The sequence below is a fragment of the Semicossyphus pulcher genome, unplaced genomic scaffold, assembly GCF_022749685.1.
Source record: "Semicossyphus pulcher isolate SPU_LCO1_2020_fin unplaced genomic scaffold, fSemPul1.0.p SCAF_7, whole genome shotgun sequence".
Classification (NCBI taxonomy): Eukaryota; Metazoa; Chordata; class Actinopteri; order Labriformes; family Labridae; genus Semicossyphus; species Semicossyphus pulcher.
The window spans coordinates 29,916,949-29,937,018 of NW_027211748.1; the positions used below are offsets into that span (position 1 = coordinate 29,916,949).

At 45.0% G+C, this 20,070-nt stretch overlaps 1 protein-coding gene across 2 annotated transcripts in view; it reads right to left on the bottom strand.

Annotated features, from left to right (window-relative positions):
- Positions 1 to 20,070, bottom strand: part of tmeff1a (transmembrane protein with EGF-like and two follistatin-like domains 1a) — a 75,263-nt gene that overhangs the window by 40,124 nt on the left and 15,069 nt on the right. For both annotated transcript variants that reach the window (XM_069685483.1, XM_069685482.1), the window contains exons 2-3: positions 7,277 to 7,386; positions 513 to 642 (exon numbers count right to left, since the gene is read on the bottom strand). In XM_069685483.1, the coding sequence (XP_069541584.1) occupies positions 513 to 642; positions 7,277 to 7,386 (240 nt within the window). The remainder of the gene's footprint in view (positions 1 to 512; positions 643 to 7,276; positions 7,387 to 20,070) is intronic.

Below are 20,070 nucleotides of genomic sequence, written 5' to 3' on the forward strand. Positions count from 1 at the left end.
AGGGGGCGAGGGGGCGGCAAACATCAAGGTAAACAATTTACACCTGCGGCTAATTCATTGGCTTGTTAGAGACCCAAACTGTTTTTGTACCAGGCTGTAAACATGTTTATTTCTGCTGTAAAGTTTAACATGGGGCTCTATGGGGACTGACTCACTGCTGGAGACAGCCTCAAGTGGACACCAGAGGAACTGCAGCATTGGCTTCATTTGTGGGACTTCATAATTCCTTCTCTCCCATTTAAAGAAAGAGAAGCCGTTACAACACGATCGGACTGAATGAAGACAAGTTACGTCTCCTTTCATGAAGCAGCAGCTGAATTATTTCCTCTATTTTAAATGACTGAAACATTTACAGCCACTGACTGATGTCCCCACATATTCTTCCACTGGTCGATTTCAATAAATGAAGAGCTGTAATTCTCGTTTTGATGAGCCCCGGTCCTGCCGACAATCAATCAGTGTTATTTCAGGACTCCATTGCTCTGACCCCGTGTGTTTCCTGGCAGACTCACCGGCGGAGCAGGGCCCGTCGGACACCCGGGAGATGAGCCTCTGCTGTTTGCAGGACGCCTGTCGCCTGTAGCACTCGTTCTGGTAGGTGTCTCCGTTTGAGCCGCACACAGGGACGTAGTGTTTGTGGCACTGGAAATCAAACAACAATCAAATGTTAATTAAGTGTCAGTATGACCGCTGCTCAGAGGTCAAACTCAGAACCTGATGGTGATGATTGGAAACCAGCTGAGAGCGGCGGTGAGCAGAGAGAAGCTGCAACTGTTAGTTTTTACTAACTTATCAAAGGTCGTCCACTAAAAGTTCTTGTTGTTTCCACTGACAGGCTCAGATTGTTATTCTAAGTGTGTGACAACATGACAGAAAGGATCCCTACAGAGATAGACCTTTTTGTTACAGAGGAAGATGATTGTTTTAACTGCAAACAGACGTTACATTGCTCTCTGCAGACACACCAGACTCCATTCACAAAAACAGTGATTTAAACTTGCATAACAACAGAGTGCTCTGCTTGTCTACCGCTGCTGTGACCCGTTGGTTTGTTTGTGTTATTGTGTTACTGATTAGGTCAGATCCAAAACATATTTGAAAAACAGAAAATGACACAAAAAAGCTGACAGATCGAGGCAGAGGAATCACAGCCTCGTCCTTATTCATCAAGGTAAAATCAGTGTTTTTATGAATGGAGTCTGGTGTGTGTGCAGAGAGCGATGTAACGTCTGTGTGTGGTTAAAACAATCATCTTCCTCTGTAACCAAAAGGTCTATCTCTGTAGGGATCCTTTCTGTCATGTTGTCACACACTTAGAATAACAATCTGAGCCTGTCAGTGGAAACAACAAGAACTTTTAGTGGACGACCTTTGACCCATCTAGGATTATGTTGCAGCCATTACAGCCTGTTTCACTGCTGCAGGATGAACACATCTACTGGACACATTTAATCTTTCTGTACCAATTAGTTGTAAAGAATGAACAATGTGTAAAAATAGGGCCTAGCTTTAATAACAAAGGAATTCCTCTTTAAAGTAGCCTGTGATATGAGAAAGTTCAAAGGTCAAGGACACATCAATAGGACATTTCTCAGTGAGGTAAAATACCAAAGGCGGGGGGTTAAATTATAACAGTGTAATTTAAATGTTTTTAAAAAGCAGTGAAATGAAAACAAGCTGTCAGTGATGTAACGTCGTGTGTTCGGAGAGTTACAAATGATTGGAGGAGGATCAGCACTTTCATTTATTCTGCATGAAGGTTAACACAAATTAACTTGACTCTGCTGTCAGATAGAAACTGAAGCTGCCAAGGACACATATCAATGTTCAGCAATCCATATTCTATTAACTCACAGCCATCAATCATTTAGCTGGAATCCCCTGCAGAGCTGACCCCTGTGACCTCTGCACAGCCAGCACAGACTGCACAAACACACAGACAGAGGTGGAACGACAAGTACATTTAGATTTCATTTATCCGGTATGTTAAAAACCTATATGAACTGTTTGACCAGTACCAGCTCATTAGTTAGGCGGTTGATCCTTTATTTTAAGCGACCTGTGCTCGCTCGTTAAGAAGTTCTCAAGCACTCTCACATAATTGCAGTATGTAGTGTAAACTCCTTTTATAGATACCATCTCTTGAGTTACCTTAGAGGTAAAGAACCCAGGTTTGGAATCACTGCTCCTAAATTAGTGCCCATAACAAAGGCAGGCAACACATTCTCTTACCTAAACGTTTGTCCTGGATAAACACGTAGTTAAATTGTGAAAGTCGCGGGTTGGCAGGATTAGTGAACCAAAACTACTTTGTTAGATAAGACCTGCACAATTAATCCAGTATTAATCCCGATCATGATTTTTTTCTTCTCATGATTAAATAAACACGACTGACGGCGATATTCATGTTTAAAACGCTCCGCCTGCAGAAAACTCTGCTGCAGATCAAATCAAGCGCTCCCTAAACCAACAGCCGCTCCCCCAGGGGGCGATGGAGAGGTTTGAGCTTCTCTTTTGGGGGAGCTGGCATGTCATGTGACGAGTGCCTACCTCTCAGCGGCAGTTTAGAGAGGAAGAGTAAACAACAGAGATGGTCGGAGAAATTAAGTCAAAAGTCTGAACAGAAGACGAAGAGCTGGTCCCCTGAAACGGCTCGTCAGCGCTTGTTTGGAGGTGTTTCAGGTTTAAGGCCAGTGATGATAGAGTGATAATCTGGAAGATTTTCATGTAAATAAATGTCTGTTAAGTCTCTATCTATCACCAATTAAATTGCAGGAGCACACATCCCAGATATCCAGACAGTGTTGCATGTGTGACGTCCGTGGTTGGCTCCGGTTCTAACTCGGTTGTAAGATTTTCCTGGCTGACAGTCGCTTTCCTTTTTAGGCCATGTCTACACGGACACGGGTAATTTTATAAACTGGGTTTTTGCCTCCGTGTCAAAAGAAATCCCCCGTCCGAACTAAAACACAAAAACACAACAGAAACGCTGTCATGAGAACGGCACACCAACAGGCGGCGATATAACCCGGTCATGTGAAGAAGAAAAAGGAAATCGCGGCCAATCACAAGTCTGGACGTGTAACTGAACATATCTGTGTAAACATGTAAAACTTCCTGTTAGCAGGTTAGAAGCATCACTGTTTTTGTCACGTCCGTCATTTTACAGGGAATGTCGCCTCATTTGTGTCACAAAGGAGATACCAGCCTGACGTCACGAGCCAAAAACGCTGTTTACCCCGTCTACACGTCTCCGTGGAAACGGAGTTTCTAAAAGTCTTCACGTTCGCCTTCACGCCGTTTGTGTGTGGATGAAAGACCAAAACACAGAGAAAAAGCTATTTGAAATATATCTGTGTACGGGTGGACATGGCCTCAGACCGCCTACAATAAAAACATTTAGTCCCCACAATTAATGAATAATCGTGATGATCTTTTTGGCCATAATCGTGCAGCCCTAGCTTAGGTTTAGATAATAATGGTGGTTTGCGTTAAAGTTTGCTACATCGGGAGGGTGAGAGTTAGGCTTATACTGTCTTATTTTTATTATCACATGCAAACACCACTTCAAAGTGACAGGAAATAACAGGGTACACACTACACACAGTTCAAGTGCACATGTGACAGGAACAACTCCTGTTAAGTCTTTATAGAAATTGATTAATGACATTGATCCATCCAGATGTGGGAGCACACAGGGACAGATCCATGAGCGCACACGCGGTTTAGAATCAGCAGGGCCTCGTTTTGCTTTTCATCATCATAAATGCTCACGCTCACTTTTGTCAGTTTGTCTCCTTCAGATCCAGACTCCAGCCGAGAGAAGCTCTTTAAAGATTTGAGGGAGTGAGAATCATCCTGTCGGCCTGCTTATTAAGTTTGTCTCCTCCGCGTTTAGCTTAACAAACAGCCGAACAGACAGACGGGGTTTGTCGGGGGTAAAGTTGACACATAAAACTGTGACATGTTTGTCTCCAGTGAAACTCACTTGCTAGATGATATCATGTGAGTGTCTGTTGAAGCGTTACAAGACATATGCACTCTATCATCCAATAAAAAGAGACTCCAGTTTGTCTGTGTTGAGAACTATTAAGAATCTTCATAAAAATCAACATTCAGACAGAAATGTTTCTTCACTGGGAGTCTGAGCAATCACTCCACGCAGCATCTCTGAAGCCCTGAGCCCAGAGACAGGCTGTTGGTTTCGACTCTGCAAACACTGATGTGCAACACATTTGTTGTTGTTGAAAGGAGTATTGTTTTCTTTTTTTCAATGGTGCTAGGCTAGCTGTTTCCAGTCTTTGTGCTAAGCTAGGCTAAAAACAACCTGGGCCTATCTCTGCACGTTACCTTCAGGGTAACTTTCTCCTCCACACACACACTTGTTTTTTTTTTTAGATAATCTTCCAAAGGCCTCAATAAATGTTCACGCTTCACTTTGGAGTGGTTGTAAAGTGTCTTTGCTAGGCTAAAAACATCCTGGGCCTTTGACTGTACTTGACGAGATGAAACGTCAGAGAAGATTGAAGTCAACGAGTCCAACTGTAACAATACGGCATCCTACATTTCCCATGATGCAGCTTGACAGAATCTTGTCATGAGAGCCTTACATTCTGGTGAACAGCCACATCTTTAAACTCCACATTAGTCAGAAGCTTGACTCTGATGACATCATAATGACATCATCAGGGTTACTTTATCCTCTAGACACACTTTTTTTTGTAACAAGATATCTAAAGTCGAGCTGAAACGGCATTTCGAGAGTATCTACGTTCCGTATCGTGACATATTTCCGAGTGAAACAGGACGTGCAGGCGGGACATATCATTAGAGGGATTTGATTTGATCGTTGAGAAGTGGGCGTAGACAGACGCTCTCCACGGCGCAGTAGCTAGCTAACTGACCGAGCGTTCTTGGTGCTCTGTGGCTAAATGTTGCAGATTGATTGGTTGAAATTGTTTGGTGCTAAGTTATGTAAGCACGCGTGAAATTATGTTTTACTGGAAGGAAAAATGATCGGATTTTGATATAAGAATACCGGGGATTAAAATGACACTTTTCATTTCACCTCGACTTTAAAGGTTTCACAGAACTCTCACGCTGAACATTGGAGTGGTTGGAAAGTGTTTTATTTCCTCCTTTGATGTAGCTATGCTAGGCGTTTCCCCTTGCTACCAGTCTTTGTGCTAAGCTAGGCTAAAATCATCACTGTTCTGGAGGAGACAAAACCGGCATCAGAAACATCTAGGTCTTAAAAGAAGACAAAAAGCACATTTTCCAGTGATGCTTGTGTCTGTGCTCGACTGAAGACTCTCTGTGCTGCGGTCTGACTCTGGCGGCCATGACGCTCCTCTGATGGTGTTGAACAGCTCTGCGCTCTGTTTGGTCTGAGTGGACATGAGTAATAAATGCAGCTTTCTGCCTTCACATCACAGAGCGTTACGGTTACTTTCAAACGCTTTCTGTGTGTCTTGTTATTGCGTTGAAGCTGCAGCTCTGTAGTGAATTTGCCCTTCATGCTGCTGCTGCTGCTTTTATTCTGTTATGATGTGAGGCTAAATATTCAACAAATACAACATGGAGAGGAATAAATATCATATCACATGATATCAGAGGAACGAGCAGCAGGCTGGTTATGTTTGCTGATGTGTTAAGAACAACTTTGAGGCTGTACTTGACTCAGGATTTCTTCATGTTTGGCTCTTCAGTACTTTCTTTTTTTATTTCTGACCCACATTTATCAGTTATCATAAGCGCCAGCTGTCAGCCAGACAGTAAACATCTCCAGCTGACGACTCTTAGTGTTTCAAGCTAAGTTATTAGCTGTCTTTAAACAGGATGAAAGATTTGTACAAATCTTAAACTTTAAGAGAATCAAAGCGATCTAAAGTTAGCATCAGTTCGGCTCACGGTTCCCGAAGGAGCATCAAACACAAAAGAGAAAAAATTATGTTTAACCAAGGCTGCTTTATTTAGTCTTTCAGAGGATTCAATTAATTCAACTACTGATAAAAAAAAACTGGAGGGCAAATCTGAGACTTGATCCAATGATGCAGCTGAAAAACAAAAGTACAGAGACTCAACCGACAGAAAGCCGGTCGGCTCTGGGTCCTCTGAAATGATGATTCGAGTCGTCGACTTTAGTACTGTTTTTATTACTTCAGGCAGTAAACTGTTAAGAGCCTAAAGCAACCTTGCAGATCTATGAGCCTGCACAGAGATAAAAGATACTGGCACCATCACATACAGTCAGATCAGCCAGGATATAGAGCATTTACTTCCTGGTTAAAAGCTACTTTAAGGGTAATTCTGTGACTTCTTAACCATGGCTCTATTTTAACATACTTAAAGTCTAAATTACTAATAGGTACAAAACCAGTAGATTGCTTCAGTCGGTAACGCTGAAACAGGCGGTAATGGCTGCAGCGTAATAAAAGTGCGTCCTCTAAAAGTTCTTCTTGACAGGCTCAGATTGTTCTTCTAAGTGTGTGACAACATGACAGAAAGGATCCCTACAGAGATAGACCTTTTTGTTACAGAGGAAGATGATTGTTTTAACCACAAACAGACGTTACATCGCTCTCTGCACACACACCAGACTCCATTGATAAAAACACTGATTTTACTTTTCAGATGCTGGTCGACGGCTACCTCAAAGGGATGGTTTCTTTTATTGTTTGTTAGACAAGTTGGATCCCAACTAACTATCTCAAACACCAACATCACACAATAACACAAAGAAGCTAACTGATCATGGCATCCGTGGAGCAGCAGCTCCTGTGTCCTGTGAGGTAAAATCACTGTTTTTCTGAATGGAGTCTGGTGTGTGTGCAGAGAGCGATGTAACGTCTGTTTGTGGTTAAAACAATCATCTTCCTCTGTAACAAAAAGGTCTATCTCTGTAGGGATCCTTTCTGTAATGTTGTCACACACTCTGATCACATACACTTGCCCCCAAAGATTATATTGCAACCATTACAGCCTGTTTCACTGCTGCAGGCTGAACACATCTGCTGGAGTAATTCCAAAACATTTTGTTCCTCATGTGAATCTCATTTAGCCCCTGAAATATGTCCACATAGAGCCCAGCTTTTGACGTTCAGGAAAAAAACCCTTGATGTTGTTTGTAGACCTGCAGTTCAGCTCATTTGGTCCAGACTAGAGGAGAGAAGTCAGGCCCAATGGGCTTGGAGCTCAATGCCACAGATAGGGAGTCAGACAGTATTACCATGTTGTTGAACACTGAAGAGAACAAAGTGTTTTCATCTTTTCCTACCTGAAACTGGCAGACACATTTGAGTTGAGCTCCGTCCTCCCTACAGACGCCTCCGTATCGACAGGTGGAGTCATCACAGACCCGCAGGTCGCTCTTCTTCTCTGACAGATCTACAACAGAGAGAGCAAAACAGAAGGAAAGGGTTAAATACAAAAGGAGACGCTGAGCAGGTAGATCAATACAGTGAATCAGACCCACAGCACCTCCGCAAGTACCGGCAGTAAATTCTGACATCGCCGCTCTGATCACACGCTCACTCTGAATAAAAACACGGCGGTTTTATGAGTTTATGAACAATAAAAGCAGACAGAGAGCGCAGCTGCAGGGGAAGTATGGGGGACACATTTTTCCAGGAAAGCACAACAGAGGAGATAGTGGTTTAGACTTCATGTCACAGTGGCTACAGGTTAGTGTGAGCTCACACCGGGGAAATAACAGGTGGACTCGCAGAACAGAGGAGGTCACAGATCTGTCATGTGATGATCCTCAGAGGCAGGATTGTTGGGTTGATGGCGCCGTCAATGAGCAAAACAAAAGTCTGTTTCTGTCTGTAAGTCTGAGTCTGATAGAAGTTAAAAGTTGATGACAACTTAAGTCTTATTTTTGCATCATTTGTTCTGTTTCTGTTGCCAACAGACACAAATGAGACCTCATAGAAAGAGCAGATTTCAGAGCTGGTCTCAGACCTCAGCCTCGCTGCCTTAAATATGTCTATTGTAAAAACAGATCTAGGCTGCGTTTGATTGCCAATAAATCCATGCGTTGATGCCAGAAAGAACTTTAGCATGCCCTGATAAATGCATTACTCTGAAAAATACCAAGATGTCCCACTGTATCTGGTGGCAGTATGCAACAGGGCCGGACGCACAAAGTACGACCACAGTTTTATTTTCCTTTTTTCCTGCTGCAGTTTTGAAGAGCATCCTGAGAACGTTCATTAGTTAACTTCAGATAAAGTTGTTCAAAGACACAGAGATGTTAAAGAGGAAGATGCTTTCTTAAACCACAAACAGACGTTACATCGCTCTCTTCAAACACACCAGACTCCATTCATAAAAACAGTAATTTAACCTCACAGAACACAGGAGCTGCTGGAGAACTGCTTCATCAATCTTGTTTTTTGGGTGACTTGAGCTCTGTTTCTGTTTCTCTCCTCCTTCTTGGCAGGTCGCTGCGTGCCAGCAGAAGGTAAACACAGCTGTGTCAGTGCGCATGTGTAGCTAGCTAACTCAGCTAGCGAGCTGTCAGAGAGGACAGCGTTTACTTTGTGTAAATATTCACATTATTCTGAATGTTTGGGTGAAAGGGACGAGAACAACATGACGGTGAAATGTTAGCTGTGTCTGGAGGAGAAGTGCTCGTCAGCTGTGAAGAGCTCGACTTCTAACGTGAAGAAGCATCTGCAGCTAAACACAGCTCCACAACACTGGTGGACTAAGAGCCTGTGTTGTGTTGTTGTCATGGAAACAGCTGTGCCTAATACTGTATGCCTCTGCCCAGTTCACTGTCAGACTGTTAGCATCATAAAGAGCTGTAAAGGTTATACTGCGTCTGTCAGTCCTGTTATCAGGCTGCAGAGTTACAGATTATGGGCCGTAAACGAGGCGAAGCAGAGACGATAGAGTCGATACATTCAAAGGTAGACGTACAGCAGGCGACACGCCGTCCTGATGATATAACACACATGTGGAACGAGGCGCAGAGGGGGTTCATTTGTGGTAACACAAAAGTAATCTAACAAGTTACTTTTAAGTAACAGTAGCGAACACAGAACATCAGGACAATAATGAGATTTAATGTGGAGAAATATTTCCATGTAAGTTTCCCCTCCCTCGTGTCTTTGTGCTAAGCTAGGTTAGCTAAGTCCTGGATCTCCAGAGTGGACACACATAAGGATGACGTCCATCTGCTCATAACTGACAGTAAGAACAAACATGTGACCCAGGTTTCCTTTGAAAGGTGAAGCTGTTTTTACTTTCAGCAGTTTGGACTCGTTGCTGCATCAGTGCTGCTCTTCACCGTTTGATTACTGATCAGCTCGAAATGTCAGGACGGACCTGGCAGCAGAGCAGATCTGAGGACAAGACTCTGAAATGTGAACGATACTGGGCCCACAGACACACAAACACACAGACACACACACACACACACACACACACACACACACACATGCTGTTCAGTGCTGTTGCTGGCAGCTTGTAAAGGGAATCATGTCTGATAATAACAGGCCTCCACGGCTCAGAAATGTGCAGCCAACTTAAATTATCCACATTTTCTTTGAGATAAAAGCCACAGATTCCCGCCTTACTGTGTGTGTGTGCGTGTGTGTGTGTGTGTGTGTGTGTGTTGTAACTGTCACAGCTGAGTGGGCTTTGAAGAGCCGTGTAATGGCCTGTAATTACTGTTTGCGGACCTCCCCTACTCCTAAAAATGGCCGCCACTGGCCGCAGTGACGACTCTGAAGCTCAGCTGCTGAAGGAGCCGAAGAGACGTGAACCTGCAGCTGACACTCAGAGAAACCCCGACAGAGAGCCGCTGGAAGCGCACACTGAGGACTAAATTATTGATGCAATAAACAGTTTGAAATGAAAAACCCCGAACACGGAGGTTATTCTAATTTAGGAGAAACACCAAATTATTTCTCTCTCTGTTCTGTGGATTTCAGGCTCAGAAGTTTTTAACACCTGCTGTTTTCATCGTGTTGGTTTGATGGATGAGTCCAGGTTGTCTCTTCCTGAAACAAAGATTTGGTTGCGGGCTGGAATCACCTTGTGTTTTCTGAGAAGGACAAGAGTTCTCTACGACTCGCTCCTCAGTTAGCGCCCCTACTGTTAGCATGCAACACGTCCTCATCCCTACACACAGACAAACGTATTGAACACGTATAATAAAAAAAGATGCTGGTTTGAGATAAAATAACTAGGCTGCTTATGTTGTTTAATTATGTAACATAAGCCCCTTTTACACTGCCAGTTCAAGGCGGGATTATTACGCCTCTGTTACGTTACGTCTTCTATGTAAACGCAAGGAGGCTGAAGGCCTCTGAGCCGGCATCGGAGGTAGTAACAGAGGCGTAACAGCATCTGAACAACGGAGCTAGCAGTTTGTTTACACCTCCCGCAGGTTTTGCTTCTCCAACCCCGGAGAGCTGTAAGAACACACAGTGGGGCGGCTTTGCGCCGGCGTTGCTTGGACCAGTATAAAATGGCAAAGGCTGCATGACAGCGGAGTTTCGTTACGGCGCTGAGGCAGAACCTCAGTGTAAAAAGGGCTTTACATTTAATCACCCCGACCGCCGTCTAAAACACATGCCGTGCCCGCTGACATATTGTGATACTGAAGCTGTAAATGATGTTAGTGAAAGTGACCAAAAACAACAGCTGTTTTTCTAATTTTCACACTAATTCAGCCTAATTTTACACTCGACAGGAAGTGACCGACAAATCATCAAATCCTCTCGTGTTGAAGAAACCTGCTCAGAGGTCCACAGCCGGGCGGCTGCAGGCCGTTCATGGCTAATTAAGTCCAACCAGCAGCAACATCCATCAGCAGCTCCCAGCCTGGAGGCCTATCATCTCTGTGTGTGTGTGTGTGTGTGTGTGTGTGTGTGTGTGTGTGTGTGCGTGTGCGTGTGCGTGTGTGTGTGTGTGTGTGAGAGAGAGTGTGTTCTGTTTCCTGTTTGCAGGGAAGCCAAACTCTTAACACCCAGACAATTTGGGATTATGCTGAACGACAACCAGAAGTCTTTAAACCTCCGCCCGGACACAAACACGAATGCAAATGAGAGCGTGTGTGTGTGTGTGTGTGTGTGTCCACGCCGTGTTATCAGAGGAGCGAGATTTATTTGTGTGTGTCTGTAGTCGACCCCGGCTGTGTCGTGTTCAGGTTCCTCGCCCTCATACATTTTACAGCAGACACAGGGATTTGAAATGCACATAATTCCCTCTTTTGGATCGGAGCAGAACTAAAGAAGCTGACGGAGCGTAGCAGCAGCCGCCGCCCGGAGGCACATCCACCTCCCAAATCCCCCGTGCCGTCACCCGTCATGGCCACCCAGCCCCGGCTCGTTATCTAACCCCCCTCCTGCACTGCAGCCCCGACTCCAGGAGGGACGGACGTCAATACTTCATCTTCTGTCTGCTGCTCTGAGGCCTTCAGCTCGCTCACATCTTTTAACCCTTTCACCGCTGCTGCATACAAACAGAGACTGGGCATTGACACAACATGGTTACCTGCTGCTGTTATTCAACATGTCAACATAATGTTTTTATCTTTACATGGTGTCCTGATGTTGCAGAGACCAATGAACACATTTTATTCAACTTCAGTTTATTTAAAGTTCATGAGTCTCCGCACATCTAACATTACACACAATGATGGACGAAGTATTCAATCTCGACACCCATCAGCTTTCGTCCTACGTCGATATATCCTCTGGGAGTAACTTTCTGGGCGATAAACGACTTCCAGCCCAGACTTCCATTCCTGCGCACACCTCAGCCTGCTGATACGTGATTGGTCGATACTACTGGGCCTACAAGCGTACTACAAATGGAAACCAGAACCAGAGATTAGGAAGTATCCTCTCTTGAAGTAAAACTAGGGATGAGTTGCCTTAAATGTAAACAACCAGCATGTAGCCTTTTAGAGAACATCTCTGAGAAATAAGGATTCGTCTGCTCTGCAGGGATCGCTGGCTGGAAAATCAGCGAGCGCACAAGATGTAAAGATCCAGAGATCATTCTCAAATATAAACACGTTGGTCTGCATCTGTTCTTTATGTGTTAGCATTTACACATCCAGCATGCTAGCTCTGCTCTGTCGGACATCAAACCTCATCGGCTCATTTAAAACACGTTACGTCTTTAACTGCACAGCTTGATCATTTCTCCTTTGTCTTCTTCACAATTTACATCATAACATTCAGTGCAATCAATGTACTTTCCAACAAAGGGCAGGAATGCACCACCTTCACATGCGCGCACACACACACACACACACACGCACACACAGCGAGGTTTCATTGCACACAGAAGGGGAGCGGTCTCCAGGACTGCTGTGGCGTATTGATTTGGTTTTCTAAAAGCAGAGGATTTATCCACAGCAGCAGAGACGTGAAACAGGAGACGGAGGAGGCGTGACATTCACGTAAAATGCGGCCATCAGTGATGCATGATGGGACTTCAAATCCCCATCACGCTCAGAGACACAAACGCTCCAGTTTCCTGTGTGTCGAGGAGGCATTTTGATTTCTTTCTTTGTAGTTCATGAATAATAATGTTCACTTCAAAGCTGCTCAGATATTCAGCTTCTCCTCGTTCAAGACTTTTGCACAACTCAAAGACGCCTCCACTGGGACAAGTTAAAAGTGTTTATATTACTTTACGATTTAGATTTTATGCATCTTTATACCTCTACTCCACTGAGTCCTAGCATTGTGCTTATACTGCACAACACGACAGCTTTACATATCACAGCGTTCTCTTCTTGTGTCTCAGATTCACTGAAGGATAACATGTAAACGCTCCTTCTTCTTATGCTCAATAAACTATTTGACTGGATGTTTCTCTGAGCTCATGAGAGGTAGGAAAGGAAAGATCTTATAGACCATGATGCATTGCTGCAGATAAAACAGGCCAACAGTCTTAGCAGTTAGTTAGATTATAACTTTAAGTAATGAAGCAAAAACGAGACTCGTTTCACACGGAGTCAAACATCAGCTCAAAGTCACCTTTCTTTGATCATCTATCACCCAATCTTTTACCTCTCTTATACTACATCACCTGTCCGAAATCACATCACAGCTATAAGCCAGAGGAGAGCGTCCAAAAGCGATGTCATTGTGGTACCTTATAAGTCAAATTTTGAAGCATTAGGCCCAATGACTGTAAATAAAGATGGCCGACTCGTCTCCTCCACTCGTTGTACTAAAGTGAAGCTAACCCCCCCGGAGCGAGCGCTGCCATCTTGCCCATCTGTATCAGAGTGTGTGCAGTAGAGATCGGCTGGTGGAGCCGCAGCATTGCTGTCCCGCCCCTTCCTCCACCCGACACACACCTTTACCTTGTGTGCTTAGCGTGTTGGAGCCCTCAGGTGGGCTCAGTCTGCAGCAGAACAGCTTCTTGTGTCGGTCTGAAGCAGATATTCACGCTGATGGAAAGTTCACTGAGTGTAGTGTTAGTGTTAGTTACGTCTCCTCTCGCCGTTCCTCCTCTACTCTGCTGCTCGGGAACAGAACGCTGCAGGAGCCCCATTTGTCCACAGAGCTGTCAATCATGAGGCCACACCCCCTTTTTATAGCATCAAATAACTAATTAAAAGTAAACTTGTCAGAAAAAATGTGTTTGACGTGTATTTTGATTTTATAGTTTGACTCATGTCCCATCTGTTAACATGGAGGAGGCGGGCTTTATGAGTTTGGCTTCACTTTAGGGGAGCTGTCATGTCGTCCTGTCTATAGCAGCCTATAATTGGGTCACTGAACCCGCTGCTGTATTAAACAGTTATTAAAGAGTGTGAGATGTTAGATCCCTCCGAGGAGACGTCAGAGTGTCGAAACACGAGGATGGATGTGAGGTCTGTTCACTCTAATGAAGACTAAACGCTCAGAGCTGCTCTGCTCCTGTTGTCCATTTGTTCCTGGATCTATTTTAAAGCTCCTGACCGCAGCAGCTGGATGAGTTCCTGTGTGAAGAGCTTTTCTCTGTTCTGTCTGAATAAAACATGAAACCCTGAACGCCTCCTCCTCCGCCCCGTTGCCACAGACAACGCAGAGATTCTGATGTCCTCTAAAGTAAATATATTTTACATTTATATCCAGTATGGATTTTAGTTTTTCATCCATCACTGGCCTTCAGTAAGTTCACTTAAAGAGCTGATTCAGTATGTGTATTTGGGGGTCTAAATGAGAACATAAGGTTTTGAATGTCTCCTGTAGATGTCTTCAGGCTGCAGCGCTGAAACAGGCTGTAATGGCTGCAACATAATCCTGCACGATAAACAGACGATCTTGTTAAATAAAACACAAATTGGTCTTTTAGTCACCGTTTGGTTCACATTAAGCCGGAGACATACTTTCTTTTCAACCTTGCATTCGCGCACACAACCGTCTACAACATGAACGTAAGGTTACTGTGATGTCAGTTCTGAATTCTCAGAGGCCTGGTGACGGACAACATACTGTCGCCAGCTCAGGCGACTGATGAGCGGTGGACAGAACACACCGTCTGCTCCGGCCCCGCTCCGTCTCTCCAACATGTTCCTCTGTGCTCGGACGTAACGCTCCCGGACTTGTTCCCATTTAGTTTTGCAGGTTTTCGCGTCGACTTCTAAAACAGAACTTATCTGTCTGCAGCTGTTTGACAGGCATGTTTGTCTCTGTGGCAACGACACATCGTACAGATGTGGATCATTGTGGAGTCTGTCTATCAGCTCGTCTTCAGAACTTTCTGCCGTTGTTGTCCCTGCTGCTGTGTTGACCCTGTCATATGCCCTCTGCCTCTACACTGCCCCTACTGCTCATGTACAGACTGCATCTCGCATCCACGTAGTGTTAATTTTTGTGCACAGCCGACGCTCCAAACAGATTCAGGGAAAGCACGACAGCCATCATACACACACAAACGGGTAGTTGCAAGCAAGAATATCTCAAACTTGTTGGTTCAGTGTAGGAGAAAGAGTTTGTAAAAAGTTATTTAAGTGAAATAACGTACGCTGGCCACATGAAGTCAACATCTGGTTTTACGCAGAAGTCAAACCCTGATCTTCTCGGTGAAGGTCATGAGTTTGTTTGACTCATCTATCCTCCTCAAATGGACTTTACCTGTCTCCATAGTACGTCACCTGCCTGTTCTCTGGTAATTCTAACTAAGGCCACAAGAGGTCGCTGCAAAACTTGAACCATAAATATGGGAAGTGATAATATGTTGCAAAGACTCAAACTGCAGCATTTTTTCTGAGTGGAGAAAAACATTGTACAAAACCAGAATCCTCAAGAACGTTCTGCATGCCGGCACGTGTCACAGGTGCATCGTGGGAAAGCTGGTCTGCTGTTTTATATGCAACGATTTGGTCAGCTCGATCTTTATCATCTTTATTACCGATTTTTATTCTTCCCGCCGTCCTAACAGCTGTTCCATAAACACTTAATGAAATGAAGGAGAAATGTGAACAGCAGCCAGAGAAAACAAAGATGAAAAATGAGGTCGCAGAGATTTGAACCTTCAGCCGTGACAGTGACTCTGAGCAGATGCTGCAGAAGAATCTGCTGTCTAATTACCGCCCTGCCTTCCTCCTCTCCTCCTCCTCCTCCTCCTCTCCTCCTCCTCCTCTCCTCCTCCTCCTCCTCCTCCTGTGTGACTGAGACTAATTTGTCCAGTTTTGTGTTTTTTTTCCCTAGAAGGCAGAGCGAGCGTCTGACTGCGAGTGGCCCGGAGGCCTCCGGCAGACGCTCGGCTCGTTTGGCTTCATCAGCTGTTGCAGCAGACTAATCTTCACCTGAGAAGCAGAGAGTGCAGCGTGAAGATAACAGCTTTGATGTTTTATTCATGTTGAAGAGATCAGAGGGACACACAGACTCCTTCCAGGTTCATTCTGGAGTCTGACGCAGGGGCAGAGCAGGAAGTAATTGACCTCCAGGGAAGTCTCTCTAAGACGAGTCAGGTCGCCGGGGCCTGCTGGCAGTTTGGTTTGTTACTAACAAGACAATTAAGCCTCATATCCACCTCAACAGAGCGGAGAGTTGCCGTGCACTGACTGTCACACGGTGCACGCATCCTGGAACACAAGGAATTCTGGGACACTATTAAAGGTCCAACAGGAAAGAAACATTTTACTGAACCTTGATTTTTTTAATTGTATGAATTCGCTCCAGATCAGTCAAGACTAAATAAAAAAACACGACGCAGGTTGTTTGTCCAACACACGAGTTACATTTAGAGTTACTGCCAAACCCTGCAGTTCCTCTGGCGTCCACTTGAGGCTGTCTCCAGCAGTGAGTCAGTCCCCATAGAGCCAGTCATCAACAAGTCTGACACACTGTTTTTACACTCATTATTTTATTTATATGTTAGCACTGACAGCAGCTATCTGTGTCTGCGCCCACCAGACCTAGCTTGTTCGCTCGCTCACTGTCTGTCTCACATTGATTTATCTGTGGCGGCGCGTGCAGGGACTCAGGACTGTTGCTGTCTTTTCCTGCAGAGAAGGCGGCGGGCCGTAGTGACGAGAAGAGCGGTAGAAGTTGGCTTCTGTTTCTTCCTCCGCCAGAGATGTGTGAGTTTGCTACGTGCCACGAGCGCTCTGAGTTTCTTTAGTCTGATTAATGAACAACTCCGGTCAGCTACCACCACAAACAGAATCTCATTTGCCACATCACAAACAGAGCAGGTCTAGAGCGTACTCTTTGTTATATTATTTAAACCCAGCATGAGACAGAAACACTTCCTTTAACAGGCAGAAACCTCTTAAACGTCTCAACGTGCACGTCCTCTGCTCTCCTTGGAAGGAGCCGTCCCTGCACTGGGCTCTGACATCGCCGCTGTCTCTGCAGCGGTGAGAAGCAGCCGCTGAGGTGTGACGCGCTTCAGGCTGAGGCGATAAACGGGCCCAGCCCCGCACATTCAGGAAATAAAAGTCAATGAAATGTGCTTTATTTATTTTACAGGCCGCACATCCGCCCACAGCCGACAGCACTCGCATGCGGCTCTCTACTGGTGCCTCACAATGTGTCTGCTTAAATCTTCTTTACACCTTTATTTATGAATGATCGTACTCATCATAATTATCCAAACTGAGATGATAAACAATATTTCCTTTATTACAGAAATAACAACAGAGCTCCTGGAGAGCGAATACTTCTTGTATTAAACACAGCTGATGCTCAGGCAGAGGTCATCACGTGGCTCCTCTACACTCAGTTTTATTCAGGAGGTTTCACAGAAGCCTTTTAATACTTTCACAGCTTCGTCTTGAAATGGTGCACTTATAAAAAGTGCAGGGGGAATAAAACGAGACGTCCTTAAAGCAACTAAATGCTGTTGATGTTCTGTGCTGATTCTCTGTTCTCCATATTTTGTTGTTACTGTTAATGGAAAAGCTATTTGCAGATGTGAAGCACTTTAAACTGTAAATCTGGGTCTATTTTATTTGCAGGCGTCGCTCTATTTCGCCTGATTTACTCAGCCATTACACAGGCTCACATTATGTGCAGCAAAAGCAGCAGGACGGTGAGGACGTTTCACTTTGACTTCACTCCACAGAGAGCTGAAAGGAAGACCTGCATGCAGGGAGCTCAGGGAGCAGGTGCATCAGGTGCAGGTTTTTTCTGGCTGTAAGCAACATGGTTGAGGTTGAAACCCTGACTGTGACCGCAGAATTGGTGGCTTAGAGGCGAACAAATCAAAATAGTAGAAAACACAAAAAGAAGGTTCTGGAGCTCACAGTGAGTTTCTGTGAGAGGATTTCCTACAAAGAAATCAACCAGAAACATGCGCGTGCAAAAGTTAGTGTCGTTAGGATTTTATCGATACCGCTACTTCTTCTCAGTACTGATACTTATCGATTCTCTAATCAATACTACTCTCCATTATTCAGGGGTTAAGGCCTGTGGTCATCTCCCTGCAGAAACAACAGTCAACAGTGACAATCATAAGCAACACAAAAACTGTTTTCTGGCTGTCATGGCTACTCAGAATTCACAGGTAGGCGAGCTATCAGTTACTAGCGTACCTAAACCAGCCGGACTCCACTGTGAAGTAAATCTTTTACAGTAACCATGGCGACCGTGACATTCTGCGGTTCGCTCCTGTCAGTTTCCCTCGTTCAGCGATGGAGGATGGGTTTGCCTGACTTCTGCTAACGTTAGCTCCTGCAGATGAAGCTGGGGCTGCTGCTTCACTGACGCTGTCTATGGATTAAACTGTAGCAGAACTTAGAAGTGCTAACAACCGAAGCTAGCTAACAACAGTGACTGAATAAAGACAGGCTTCTGCTGCATTGCTCTCGGAGCCACCGGGACTCAGAGGCTGCACCAGCAGTACCGCAACGGCGTTAGCATTAGCCGCTTTGCTAAAGCAGGCAAACATGCTACACTGCTTCAGATTGAAAGGGATAGTTCAGGATAGTCAAAGTCAAATACCGATAGAAGCACCGTTTGTCCATGAGCTTATCGGTTCTTTCAGTACTGACCAATCACATACCAGTTCTTAAAACCCATCCCTGGTTGAACCTGTACAGACAGGTGAAAAAGCTGTTCACAGCCTCAGGTTTGATCGCAGCTGAGCTTTGGAGAAGCCGTCAGGAAGAATAAAAAAAGAAGCAGGCAGAAAATCAAAACAGCTTCTAAATATCCAACAGAAAGTCTGGAGGACATATACAATCTCTGTGTGTGTGTGTGTGTGTGTGTGTGTGTGTGTGTGTGTGTGTGTGTGGACGGGCAGACAGAGAGTGGGAGAATCATGACTTGACTTTTAACACCTATTATCTAAACTGTAAGCTGAGGCCTCCATTTCCTTCTAAGCAGGGAACCATTTAAGACTCCAATAAAAGACAGGGCTGTGTGTGTGTGTGTGTGTGTGTGTATGTGTGTGTGTGTGTGTGTGTGTGTGTGAGTGTGTGTGTTCAGACTCTTAAAGAAGCTAATAAGAAAAGAAGACACACAAGAAAACACCATCAGACAAAAACAAGAGGCGGGTGCAACAAACAAGTTCAGCTTCTGAGCAGCTTTCTCTGCAGCCACAGCTTAAACATGGACAAGGAATGAGTCTGTCGCGCCGTCCAAAGGTGTGGGTCAGGTGTTGGTCAGGTGTGGGTCAGGTGTTTATATGTTCAGACTTATTGTGAAAGTCTACGCCGTTGTTGTTTAATTATTACCGCCAACATGACTGCATCATTTTCAAAGTCTACGCAGATGTACCTTTTTGTACCTCCATCTCATCATCCCCTTATACCCCCCCCACCCCCCCACCCCCCCCCGCCCTCAGACCACCACAGGAGACCCTGCCACTCAAGCCCAAAACGACAACACAAAAGAAGCAGAGGCAGTGAGCACAGACGGGACGAACCGCAGGCGTGTTCTTTGTTTGGTGGCAGCTCAGAGGACAGGTAGTTCAACTGTCTCCACCAGCTACTTCCAGCATCCTACGGCAGCTGTACTGAGGATTGAAACCAGAAGCCTGCATCATCATCATCCTCCTCCTCTTCGTCACCTTCCTGCTGGCTGTGAATCAGCTTGTGTGTCAGCCTCTTCAACTCGCTCCGCCCCCACAAACCGCTGTGTAATGTGCATAATTACAGCCCCATAAGCTCATACAGTGTAACTGGTGTCAATACGGTGACGGGCGGTGAATAAACACTACAGTGGTTCGTTCTGTTGGGGAGGAGCTGCTTTGTGTGGAAACAGCTGTTAAAGAAAAAAACACCTGCAGAATACCGACCGTTTGAGTTCTTGTTCTTTAAATGAAACAGCAGCAGGCCCGGTGACGATCCTCCATGAAGGAGGAGGATAAAAAGCACTCACGCACCGACCAACAAGACCTGCAACTAATAACACCACGCAGGTGCTTCGTTCCAACCCTCTAATACGACCCACAGGAGCAGTCCCTTAATTAGCTGTTAGCAGGAAACTCGTACTCATACCTCAGTGAGCACCAACCGGGATTTCAACGTTCGTTTCCGGTTCAAAAAAGGGTGAATTGAGGCGCTGGTTTAGCTCAGTTGTTAGAGCAGGCGCTCCATATACAGAGGCTACAGACGTTCGCCTCCCGCCCTCGACTCTTTGCCCTCGGCCACATATT